At 47.0% G+C, this 13435-nt stretch overlaps 1 protein-coding gene across 6 annotated transcripts in view; it reads left to right on the top strand.

Annotated features, from left to right (window-relative positions):
* Positions 1–13435, top strand: part of MOCOS (molybdenum cofactor sulfurase) — a 194708-nt gene that overhangs the window by 141839 nt on the left and 39434 nt on the right. For 5 of the 6 annotated variants that reach the window (XM_044452221.1, XM_044452256.1, XM_044452210.1 and 2 more), the window contains 2 exons: positions 4912–5074; positions 6323–6499. In XM_044452221.1, the coding sequence (XP_044308156.1) occupies positions 4912–5074; positions 6323–6499 (340 nt within the window). The remainder of the gene's footprint in view (positions 1–4911; positions 5075–6322; positions 6500–13435) is intronic. The other variant, XM_044452231.1, reaches the window with a different exon arrangement.

A 13435-nucleotide genomic window follows, 5' to 3' on the forward strand; every position in this document is an offset into this window, starting at 1 on the left:
GCTGCAGGCAGTGAAGGGTGTGTGGCAAGTGAGGGAAAAGTTGATTAACGTGTTGTAATTGAGAGGGTGCTGATTTGCATTACAAAGAAATGTTATAATTAAAAATACATTTGCAACAAAAATATGACATTTAAGTGTTGTGGCACTATTTGAAAGTTCACTCTTTGAAGATTTTAATTGCTTTTCTTTTTCAAAGTTAATAAAATTACCACCTTTTCTGTGATTTTTCCTTTGTTGAGTAAGGTATGATGAAATAAATGAGCCTTCTACACATTGACCTAGAATCTAACTTTCCTTTGCAATGTGTTTTGTGGTGCTTTAATGAATGTCAATTGCATTATAGTCTCTTTTATGAAAACTTCTCATGTGGATCACACAGTCCCACGTCTGAATGAAAATTGAGGTCAGAGCCGTTGATGACTGACCTGCATTTAATATATTTTCTGTGCATTTTTTTAGTTGCCTGGGAGCTTAAAGAATAATGCAATGAGAAATATTACCAAGGAAATCATGTATTTTTTTCTTCCATATAAAGAACATTACTTTTGCATGGTATGAGCACAATCCTTAATTCAGACTGGAACCGCTGGAAAACAAAGAATCACACTCCAGTTCAAATTTCCATGCCAAAGCAAGGCAACTGCTGAGCACAAAGTTATAGAAATTAATCACATTTACATAAAAGTACTGGGGTTTATGTTTTCTTTGTATTGGAAGGCAAGACCGGGTTTTGTTAAAAAATTTACAACTTTAAAAAAAAAATAGAAAACACTGAATTTAGTAATTTGTATGCACTGCTTACATCAATCCATTATTTACATTAATCTAATTACATTAATCCTCCAATCCATCATAAGACTTGGTTTGTTTCTGATGAAACTTCACTGAGGTGATGTCAAGCATGTGTGTCCTGTAGCAACACATTGGATACCACATTAAAGCTTCATGAAATGTTACATAATATCACGTGCTACAGTGGAGGATGTTATGTAAAGAAATGGATAAGTATTTGCAATTAAAGATTAATAATTTCTGCCCTATGCAAATTTGAATTTTAGAAGTTCAAGTTTTTCCATTTCTTTTCCATTTGTTTTTTTACCAAGTATTAACAGCATACATTTTAGCTCAGGAGTGTCAGGAGTGCCTGTTTTATCCTTATATTACCACATTTCATTTGATTGATGTCATGACCCCATTCAATGAGATTCCAGTATTGGCCTGACAACAGCAACTGATCAGACAAGTACAGTACTGGATTCCACGTAGCTCAGGTGTACGAGCTACTCACAGCTGAATGCATGAGTCCATGTAGGAACAGACACTGGTTTACCTTCTGCCATGTGGGACGGGGCTCCACTATTTGTTTGACCCCGTGGAAGCTCACTGTTAACACTGACCTCAAGCTTTTGGACCTTAAGGTCAATGAAGTATAAATCTTTACCTGTTTTCCTGAATTCACTTTTAACCCAACTTTCCAAATTATTTAGCTCACGGATTAGAAGACATTTATAATGATGAAAATACTTTAATACATTGGGAATAAGTGGGAGGAGGATCTCATTCAGAAATTCAATATGAACTACAGGTTCATATTCATTTTCAAGGAAACTATTAGAAGATATATTGGGTTGAACAGACAAAAAGTTAGTAACGAATTTAAGGAGCTGTGGGGAACATCCCACAGGCAACCTGGGAACATCCCAGCCATTCAAAGCATTTTTAGTTTCTTGTTATGTTGGAAGGCAAGACTGAAAACTTTTGATCTTTTCTTGAACCTGGATACTGCAGTTCCTCAGGGCAGAGGTAGGGGAGGACTATCTACAATTCCTTCCTACAAACTATTTTTCTATTCCAAGAATCTCTTTTCCCTTCCAGTGCAACATCTCTTTCCTCTCATTCTTTTAATACCTCTTCTCATCTTCAGTGCTCTCTGCTACTTGAAAGGTGCCCTCCCTGCTATGTCTCTGCTTCCTCTTTTATTTGGAGAACCCACAGTGCCTGGATTTGGCTTCCAGGCCTGAGGTACTGCACCTCTGCTATGCTGACATCTGACACCTTGGCACCTGTTACAAAGAGCTTATCAAAATTGAGTCTTTTGACAACCAGTGGTCAGGCCAGTATATCAATTGGTAATTCTAATGCATCTTTTGACCAGATTATCTTTTGTTGTTGTTTGTTTCGTTTCGTTTTGTATTGTAACAAACTGTCAGTGGGGCTGTTAGGCTTGGAAACTATGGGACAAATCAGCTTTAGCCCAAACTATCTGGTTGGTTCCTCAACCCACCCTACCTTCTTCTGTCTGTACATACCTTTTCCGTTTATACTCTCTGTCTTTCCACTCCTAGATTCTAGCTTTGCGTGCATGCATGCTCTTTCTCTCCACCACCACTCCCTCTCCCTGGTGAGTCTTTAACTTGATATTTTTCCCTACCTCCTGCCTTTTAGCTTGAATATTTTTCTCCTTACATCTCTTTTGACTAAACAGCCCTTCATGGTACTCATTATATGACTAACTACATTTTCCATGGGAACCACTTTGTGATGGTGACCATGGCAGTTTCTCAAATTGCCATTTGTGCACACAGGTCCAAAAAGGTTGGGGACCCCTTCTTTAGGGTGCCAAAAAATTATTTGGATTGGATACAGATCTATTTGTGCTTATAATAGACCATTAAGTGGGACTTAATTTACTTGTGACTTACTTAAACTACATTTATCAGTAGATCTACTCAATATATTACATCTGAATCCCTTTGGTTTTTTACTGTAATAATTTATAACCCACTTTTTAATACACACAAACTCAGTTTATATCATGTAACCAATAAAACACTTTATTTTAATTCCTTATTTATTTATTTATTTATTTAAAACATTTCTATGCCGCCCCATTCGCCGAAGCCTTGGGGCGGCCACAACATAAATTAAAATATAATACATTAAAAATATAAAACAAATTAACAATATAAAATAAGTCGCCCTGGCCAGATAAAATAAGCAAATAATATTAACAATTAAAATGACGTTTAAATAAAAAGGTCTTCGCCTGGCGCCGAAAAACAAATAACGACGGCACCAGGCGGACCTCTCTGGGGAGCGCATTCCATAGATTGGGCGCCACCGCAGCGAAAGCCCTCCTCTGAGTACCTTCCCTCTTAATTTCTTTCACGGAGGGTTCCCGGAGAAGGGCCTCTCCCGCAGATCTCAAGGGGCGGGCAGGCGGGCGTATATGGACGTAAGCGCTCCTTCAGGTAACCAGGACCCAAGCTGTTTAGGGCTTTATAGGTCATCACCAACACCTTGAATTGGGCCCGGACTTCAGTGGGAAGCCAGTGAAGCTGACGGAGGACTGGAGTCATGTGCCCAGTCCCCGTCAGCAGCCTGGCAGCTCTATTTTGAACCAATTGAAGTATCTGGACCATCTTCAAGGGTAGCCCCACGTAGAGCGCATTACAGAAGTCAAGGCGGGAAGTCACCAGCGCATGTGTCACTGTCGCCAGGCAGTCGTACTCCAGATAGGGACGCAGCTGATGGATCAGCCAAAGCTGAAGGGAAGCGCTCCTCACCACTGCTGTCACCTGAGCTTCCAATGAAAGCTCTGGGTCGAGGAGCACTCCCATGCTGCGGACCTTGTCCCTAAGAGGGAGTGCAACCCCATTCAGGACTAAGTTCAGTTCACCCTCTCCGAAGCCCAATCCGCCAACCAACAGGACCTCCGTCTTGTCTGGATAGAGCTTCAGTTTATTGGCCCTCATCCAGCCCATCACAGATACTGTCTCAGATTATATGGTTGAGTACATGAGATGACAGGTCCCAAACTTGAACAAGGGGAAGGAAAGAGAGTTGCAACTCTTCCCTGGACTTAATTACTAGTTACTGGACCCTGAAAGTAGGAGCATGAGGGAACATAGGTTGGAGTGTAGGTAGATCAGTTCTGGGAAGGGCACCGCATTTTGGGCAAATTGCAAGGATATTATGCAATAGAAAATGTTGAACGGAGCTTTATCCCTTCTTCCCCTGCAATCTGCACCCCCTGAAAATGCCCTCCATGACACAATTAGACTTTTAAAAATGTGATTTCAGTGGGGAAAGGATGTTTTTTGATGGTGGGGTCACAGTGTTAAGGGGAAGGTTAGCTCTTCCCTCCCTAGCAGCCAACTCTTCCATCAGATGCCCCCCCTCTTCTGATTAAGGTTTTTTAAAGCCTCATTGGCACCAGTGAGGGCTTTCTAAAACACCTAAATACAGGGTGAATGGGGAGGCAGAAAAACTGTGTTATCACCAGTCAGAGTTAAGACAGGTAAACAGATGGACCATATGGGGAACCTCTTGCAGGCCATGTTAGGCTCATTGGCTGGAGGTTCTTCTTCCTTCCTTTAACTTGAGTGGAGGACCAGAAGAGATGGACAAGAGGAAACAAGTGAACCCTCTACTTGCTGTTTGTAACGTTTATGCCAAGCTGCTCTTTTAATCCCTGAGGGTAAAAGACACAGGGAGTCCAGCTTTTTAAAAATGTCCAGAGGGTAACTAGGATTAAGTGTGTACAGCCTCACTTGCTGCTCTACTTGGCTTGAGGCAGTTGGTGGCTGCTCTGCATGAAAAAACAGACAAAACATTTGGAACTCCACATATACACACATGTATGTGTGAACATGCATTCAGAGAACCTATTAGGATTTCTGTCATATTCATTATAAAACTGCCTTTGAACAAGACCATTACTAACATGACTCGAGCTTTGCTCATTTTAACTTTAGAACATGATATACTGTAAGTAGCAACCACAGCTAACAGCTGTGCTGTGTACTGTTTTTGGAACAGGGAGGTCAGTATGTCAGGGCTGGTTTCTTTCTTTGGTTCTTTTGATTCAGTGCTTATTGACTATGTGAGAAAAACTATTTTTCCCTCCAGGCTAAGCAGTGGCCCATTGGAAAACAAGGCTTGTTGTATGACCGCAGCTGGATGGTTGCAAATCCAAATGGAGTTTGCATTACTCAGAAGCAGGAGCCGAGGCTATGCCTTGTACAACCTATGATTGACCTGGAGCAAAATGTAATGATCATCAAGACAGAAGGTTGGTAAAAACAATAGATTGTCCTTTTACTGTACAATGGTTGCTGTGAAACTTATAATATCAAAACTAATTAGTATTTCTGGCATATATTTGGTGAGAGTTTCAGATATTGTGGTACCAATGATGTGCTGTAGGTTAGAAAGTGATGGTCCCAACAGGTTTCTTGGGACTCCTTGAAAAAAAACTAGTACATGTGTACAGACTTAAACTATTTTAAACAGTCAGCCTTGCTCTGTGGCACTCTCTAATAATTGTAGGTCTGAAAATGGGAGGAGGGCTAGGATCCTCTAACATAAACTTTCTAGCAGTAGCACCAACCTATAGGAATTTTTGGAAGAAGCCATATCAGTTTAAAGTGGTACAAAAGGGATGCAACTTTGTGGTGTTAATATGCCTTTAGAAAACATTTGAGTCTATTATGTCAGTTCTAGGACTGATGCCAGAAACATTTCCTGCAGGGCAGAGCCCAAGGGCCCTGAGGAACAGGTGAGGTGTCTTCATTGCAGCAGTACTCTGAACAGCCCCAGCATCTCTGAGGAGGCCATGCTGGGTCCATCTGCAGAATTGGACAGACCTGTAGAAGTAGTCCCCAACTCACTACCATATTCATTCATTCATTCATTCATTCATTCATTCATTCCATTTGTACGCTGCCCAATTGTGCTGGAAATGATGTATCCGTATATAGTCAGAGCAAGGGTCAAGCCATTTTCTAGCCCCCCAGATGGCCAATACCCATATGTACACAGAGGCACTCAGAGGCAGAACGTGCAGCCCAAAGCTGGACAACCAGTGGCCTACCAGATGTATGTCCGACAGCCCTCTTCAACCCTAGCCAGTATGTTTAGTGATGAGATAGGAAGTTGTAGGTCAAAACATCTGGAGGGTTACAAATTACCTGTCCCTGGCACAAAGCAAGCAGGCTTCTCAAGAGTAAAGGACTAATTGAGGTCAGTGTCATTGAGGTCCCATCAGTGCGGGTGTTCAAGGATAGGCTGGACGTCCACATGGTGGGCATGTCGTGAGCGGAGCCGGCTGGTGCAGGAGGTCAGACTAGATGGCCCGGGAGGCCCCTTCTGACACACTCTGTTTCTATGTTTCTGTGTTTCTAATCAAGAGTAGAGGACTTCTCAGGAGTAGTGAAGCCCTGAAGACAGAACTGTTTTCAACCAGACCTGAATATGGGCTGAGAGGCAAGACCATATATGCTCACAGCTGAATCTTTGTGGAACAATATTTCTTTTTCAGCTCCTAGGCCACTGCAGCCTAAGCTTTCCTGGCCGGGCTTCTTCTCTTCGCTGATCTCCCATGCTGCTGCTCCCTGGACCAAGTTTCTCAGAGTGTGCTTGATTTGGATCACTAACCTGTATCAGGATCTCAGCTTTGCTTCTGAGCCTGCTTTTTTACTGCCCCTCTTCTTAACTGGTAACACCGTGCTTCTGACTTTTGCCTTTTGACTTTGCTGTGTGGTTTTGTCATAGGAGTGAACCAGACCCAGCCATATCAGGGCAGCAACAAAAGATAAGGAGTTTATTATTATAGTTTATTTTGTTCTGATGCCCTTATCTTTTTGATGTCTCTATGGAAAGTTATATAAATTTCAGTAAAAATACAAGTAGAAGTAACTAATTAAGTGTGTTAGCCCGGACTGAATTCCACAACATGGGAGTCTTTAATTGTGATTTTATTCTTTGCCTCCAAAGCCAGTGGTGCAGAAGTCAAATGTACATTCCTAGCTGCTTGTTCGAGTTCAGCATACCAGTGTTTGAACAGGCCAAAATACAGTCAGTGATGGTTTCTTTGAAAGCAGACCAATACTTTTCTAAGCTGATGGTAAAAGTTTTGTTTATCTGTGCCTAAGTTATGCTTACCTTCTGTGCATGGTATTCTATTTTTATTCATAACATTATGTTCCTTTCTTTGAGCAATAGGGTCCAAGAAAATTAAACCCTTTAAGTGTTGCTACTTTGTTAGTGAGCAGAGCATGGTTTCTATTTCTTTCTGTGTGGAAAAGCCACAGCAAAAGTCTTCTGACAAGGTTGTAGTATATGTTTACTACTACCCTTCTACATAAGCTCTATTACTGATATAAGTTGGTGTAATATTCATTAAGGGTGCAATTGGAAGGGCAGGGAACCCAAATGACTAAATGACCAATCTCAGAGGCTCAGTCAGTGGCTTGCATAGTTTATATTCTCCAGCCAAAGACTAGCTCTGGCATCATTCTCAGACGGTAAAATCAGAAAATCTCCAACTTCTTCTCAGCCGAGATCTTCGCTTCACTGACAGGACCTGCCAGATGCCATTCCCTTGACTCCATGCTTGTGCTATGGTCCATCTTCCATGCAACCATCTCCAATGATTGTGCATCAATCACTCTCAGCCATGGATCCACTCCAACGTCCATACTGTGGATGACCCTACTGGTACCCAGCTCCAGGACAATACTGCCACAAGTATCCTTGGGACATGATGGCAGATGCTTGTTGGTACAGCTGGCTGGCTCTGCCTCTGACTGCTCACTGTCATTGGTTACCATCAAGACCCATCCATCAACAACAGCAGGAACCCAGCGTGTCTCAGTGGGAAAGGCATGAGAGATCTTCCTTTTTGGAACAGGTTCTCTGTATGGCAAAGTCTCTTGGAATACAGGTCCAACAATCAGCTGAGCAGACTTCAGATATAATCTACAACCTCATCGTTTTGGAGGATGCTCTTCTGATAACCATCCCATTTATACCAGTCCTGTTGAAGGCTATGAAAGAGTGCTGGGAAGTCCCTAACCACTCTCATCCGACATTGCATTGTCTTGAGAAGCAGGAGCAGGATATTCCCTTTTTGCTCCATCATCCTTTCCCAAACTCCATGATTGTGGAGTCAACTCAGGGAAGGCAACCTGGTTTCTTTATGTCAACACATGGCTTCAGGCAATGAATCTTCCCCAAGAGGCATAGTCCTGTATAGAGTCAATGCCATTTGACAGAGAGGGCCTTTTTCATGCCTGAACCAGTGAGTGTCTGGACACCATTCAGAAGGCAAGGGAGACTGCTCAACAGATAGGGATCAGGTTCCATCTGCCTCACAACATAAGTGGCCATGGAACCCTCAGGCTCTGTATTATACACTGTTGGGTAGGCAACAGCTTGGTAGTCAAAGCTGCCAATATTTCAGCCATTCCCAAGGCTGCCCATGCAGAAGGGACACCTCTAGAGCCCAGCCAGCCAAGAGGCACCTGGAAGGCAATACGAGACAGCAATGATGGGTGGCACAAATCAGCCCTCTAGAATTGACCTCCTGCCCATTTGGAGACTGTTTGAGCCATCATGCACCCACTTGGCAAGCTTTCACATCTGACTGGTGGGTGCTTTCCATTGTAAGAAATGGCTACAAAATCAAGTTTGAGACCCTACCACCTCTCAGATCGGTCCACACAACGACTCCATCGCCTACTCTGATGGAAGAAATTATCATTTTACTAGCAAAAGAGGCCATCTGCCCAGTGCATCAGTCTGATCTTAAATGCGGGTTTTACGCTCGCTATTTTACGGTACTGGCCCATACTAGATCTAAGAAGAGTAAATTGATACAATGCCCATAAGAAATTTTGTATGGTTTCTCTTCAATCTATAATGCCACTGCTAAAGGAAAGGGACTGGTTCACCTCCAATGGTTTGAAGGACCCTTATTTTCACATGCCATACACTCTAACTACTAACACTTTCTATGCTTCAAGATTGGAACAGAGCCTTATGAATTCAGAGTGTTGCCTTTTGGACTCTCCTCTGCTCCAAGAGTGTTCACTAAATGTATGGCACCAGTGTGTGCCCATTTAAGACTCAGAGGCATACACATTTATCTTTAAGTTAGATGACTGGCTGATTGTGGCGGATTCCAAAGAATCTCTGACTAAGTCCATAAATGATACTTGCCTTGCTTTGGAGAATTTGAGCTACTGTTTCAATGTAAAGAAACCTGTTCTTGTTCCTGTGCAGACCATTTTATTTATTTATTTATTATTTATTTATTAAAACATTTTTATGCCGCCCCATTCGCCGAAGCCTCGGGGCGGCTTACAACATAGATAAAACAAGTTAAAATCCATATAAAATAATCTTAATTAAAACTCACATTATAAAATAAGCCGCCCTGGCCAGATAAAATTCAATTGTATTTAGCATTTAAAATGTTGCTTAAATAAAAAGGTCTTAGCCTGGCGCCGAAAAACAAATAACGACGGCGCCAGGCGGACCTCTCTGGGGAGCGCATTCCATAACTTAGGCGCCACCGCTGAGAAAGCCCTTCTCCGAGTAACCACCCTCCTAATTTCTCTCACGGAGGGCTCCCGGAGAAGGGCCTCTCCCGCCGATCTCAGGGGGCGACTGGGCAAATATGGATGTAAGCACTCCTTCAGGTAACCAGGACCCAAGCCGTTTAGGGCTTTATAGGTCATTACCAACACCTTGAATTGGGCCCGGACTTCAATGGGGAGCCAGTGAAGCTGACGGAGAACTGGCGTCATGTGAACATAACGTCCAGTCCCCGTCAGCAGCCTGGCAGCTCTATTCTGAACCAATTGAAGTATCCGGACCGTCTTCAAGGGTAGCCCCATGTAGAGCGCGTTACAGAAGTCAAGACGGGAAGTCACCAGCGCATGAGTCACTGTTGCAAGGCAGTCGTACTCCAGGTAGGGGCGCAGCTGATGAATCAGCCGAAGCTGGAGGAAAGCGCTCCTCGCCGCTGTTGTCACCTGAGCTTCAAGTGAAAGCTCCGGGTCGAGGAGCACTCCCAAGCTGCGGACCTTGTCCCTAGGAGGGAGTGCAACCCCATTCAGGACAAGGTTCAGGTCACCTTCTCTGAAGCCCGAACCGCCAACCAACAGGACCTCCGTCTTGTCTGGATTGAGCTTCAGTTTATTGGCCCTCATCCAGCCCATTACCTCGGCCAGGCACCGGTTCAGTACAGCCACTGCCTCACCTGGATTGGTGGAAAACGAGAGGTAGAGCTGGGTATCATCAGCATACTGATGGGTCCGCAGCCCACACCTCCTGATGACCTCTCCCAGCGGTTTCATGTAGATATTGAACAGTAAAGGGGACAAAATGGAACCCTGCGGTACCCCATGGCAAAGCTGCCATGGCGCAGAGCCATAGTCCCCCAACACCACCTTCTGGAATCGGTCGTTGAGATAGGAGCGGAACCACCGCAAAGCGGTGCCTCCGACCCCCAATCCCGCCAGCCTATCCAGAAGGATACCATGGTCGATGGTATCGAAAGCCGCTGAGAGGTCCAGGAGAACCAACAGGGACGCACTCCCCCTGTCCTTCTCCCTGCACAGGTCATCGTACAGGGCGACCAAGGCAGATTCAGTACCGTACCCGGGTCTGAAGCCGGACTGAAATGGGTCCAGATAATCAGTTTCATCCAAAAGTGCTTGGAGTTGTCCCGCCACCACTCGCTCTAACACCTTGCCCAGAAACGGGATGTTGGCCACTGGTCTATAGTTAGCGGCCATCCCTGGATCCAGTGACGCCTTCTTCAGGACCGGTCGGACTACCGCCTCCTTTAAAGGGGCAGGCACCCGACCCTCCCTCAGAGAAGCGTTAACCACTTCCAAGATCCAGGTTCCAATCCCGTGCTTGGAATCCTTTATTAACCAAGACGGGCAAGGGTCCAAAAGGCAAGTGGTAGGACGTACTCGTCCAAGCACCTTGTCCACATCATCGGGCCGCAATAACTGAAATTCATCCAATAATTCTGGACCAGACGGCAGCGTTGGTGTCTCCCTTAAAACCTCTGAATCAATAGTGGAATCCAGCTCGTGACGAATCTGAGCGATTTTCTCCCTAAAATGCTCGGCAAAGTCGTCACAGCGGGCCTTTGAGGGTGGAGTCAGCTCTTCCTTTGGCCCTGGGTGAACCAGGCCTTGCACCACTCGAAAGAGCTCCGCCGGACGGCATTGTGAGGAGGCAATGGAAGCGGAGAAGTGTCTCTTTTTCGCCGCCCTCACCGCCACAGCATAGGCCCGATAGTGGGCTCTTAAGTGTGTTCGGTCAGATTCATCACGTGATTTCCTCCACCTACGCTCTAGCCGTCTCCCAACCTGCTTCATTGCCCTCAATTCTGGAGTGTACCAAGGGGAAGAGCGGGCTCTGCCCGGTGGGAGAGGACGCTTAGGAGCGATCGTGTCTACAGCCCTGGTCATCTCCCCATTCCACAGTTCAACCAGAGCCTCGACAGGAGCACCCGTCTTGTCAGCCGGAAACTCCCCCAGAGCCTTCAGGAATCCTTCCGGATCCATCCGGCTCCGGGGGCGGACCCACACAATCGGGTCTGCACCCTTACAGAGGGAGATGTCGCTCTCGAGCACAAACCTCACTAGGAAGTGATCTGACCATGACAGGGGAGTCAAGCATAAATTCCTCACCCTCAGACCACCCTCTTCCTGCCCCGTCGAGAAAACCAAGTCCAGAGTGTGTCCACGTTCATGGGTCGGGCCGGTGACATGTTGAGACAGCCCCATGGCCGTCATGGAAGCCATGAAGTCCTGAGCCGCCCCGGTCAAACTAGCCTCGGCATGGATATTGAAGTCCCCCAGGACCAGCATCCTGGGGGTCCTCAACACCAGGTCCGAGACCGTTTCCGTCAGCTCAGGCAGGGAGACTGTTGGGCAGAAGGGTGCACGGTACACCAACAGAATCCCCAATCTGTCTCGGTCGCCCAACACCAAGTAGAGACACTCCAGCCCTGGTCTCGAAGGGACAGGAAGTCCCGTGAGAGTGATGGAGGCCCGGTAAACCAAAGCAACCCCCCCTCCCCTCCCCTCCGGCCGTGAACAGTGCTGGACCATATACCCGGGCGGGCACAATTGAGAGAGGGCAACATCCCCCCCCTCTCCCGCCCAGGTCTCCGTTATACAGGCCAGGTCGGCCCCCTCATCCACAATCAAGTCATGGATGAGGGCAGATTTGTTATTGGCCGACCTGGCATTAAACAACAGCACCGTCAGGCCCGAGGGGCGACTGACAAGACTCCCTGGCACCTTCTGGCTGGGAGCAAAACCAGAAGTAGGGACAGGTGTCAGCCATCTGTCCCTCCTTCTTCTATGCGGACACGTTAAGCCCCCACCGCTATTACGTCCATTGCCCATCACCACACCAATGGCGGCGCCAGTGCGCTCCCCAGGAAACTCAGGCGGCAACATGGCCAGGGACGACTCCATAAAAACAAGTTAAAACACTTTAAAATTATAAAACATTTAAAATTGGCCGTTCAACAGAAGGGACTGCCACAACAAAAGAGCAAGTCCCCTGGCCAGCCTAGCCCCCCCCGAACAGCCCCCCCAAACGGCGGCAAACCGCCCTTTGGCCGACGCCCTTTGGCCACCGGCCCCGGCCGCTGCTGGTGCTTTGTAGCCGCCGGCCGCCCGACGCCCCACCCCGTCCGGGCACGCCTGCCACGTGTGCAGGGGCGTGGCAGGGCAGTCAGGTAGCGGCGGAGTCGGCGGCGCGGCGCGGTCTTCGTGCGGTCTTCGGGCGCGTGCGCGGCGTGGTCTTCGGGCGCGTGCGCGGCGCGGTCTTTGGGCGCGGTGTGGTTCTCGGGCGCGGGCTCCTGCCAGGTGTTGTTCCTCCCGCCGGCGCTCCCCCCTGCGGCGCTTTATAGCCGCCGGCCACCCGACGCCCCACCCCGTCCGGGCACACCTGCCACGTGTGCAGGGGCGTGGCAGGGCAGTCAGGTAGCAGCGGAGCCGGCGGCGCGGCGCAGTCTTCACGCGGTCTTCGGGCGCGTGCGCGGCGCGGTCTTTGGGCGCGTGCGCGGCGCGGTCTTTGGGCGCGGTGTGGTTCTCGGGCGCGGGCTCCTGCCAGGTGTTGTTCCTCCCCTTTTCTACATCAGATTGGTGCAGAACTCTCAGTTGGCTCGGACATGTTTTCCCAAAGACCACATGGTCAAACTGGTGCACACAGCATCCAATCCAAGAGTGTTGGCACAATGAATCCAACAATTACTTGGGCATATGGCATCAACCGTATCTATGGTGCAGTTTGCCAGACTGCATATGCAACCTCTGCAGTTATGGTTCCTAAAGTCCTTCCATCTGGAACACAACTGACCAAGAAAGTGGCTTACTGTTCCGATCACAATATGCGCCAGCCTCACATGGTGGACTTGAGAAACTCATCTGTCACAGGGCTTGCTATTCCAACTGGTGAAACCTACAGTAACCATTAGGAAAGAAATGTCACTCATGGACTGGGGCACCCTCTCCAAAGGACTCATCACCCAAGGAGTGTGGTCTGCTCTGGAACGGAGTTGACACATCAACTATTTGGAACTGTTGGCAATCTTCAAAACTGATAGCCTTTC

The sequence above is a fragment of the Varanus komodoensis genome, unplaced genomic scaffold (genome assembly GCF_004798865.1).
Source record: "Varanus komodoensis strain SLA01 unplaced genomic scaffold, ASM479886v1 scaffold10, whole genome shotgun sequence".
Lineage (NCBI taxonomy): Eukaryota > Metazoa > Chordata > Lepidosauria > Squamata > Varanidae > Varanus > Varanus komodoensis.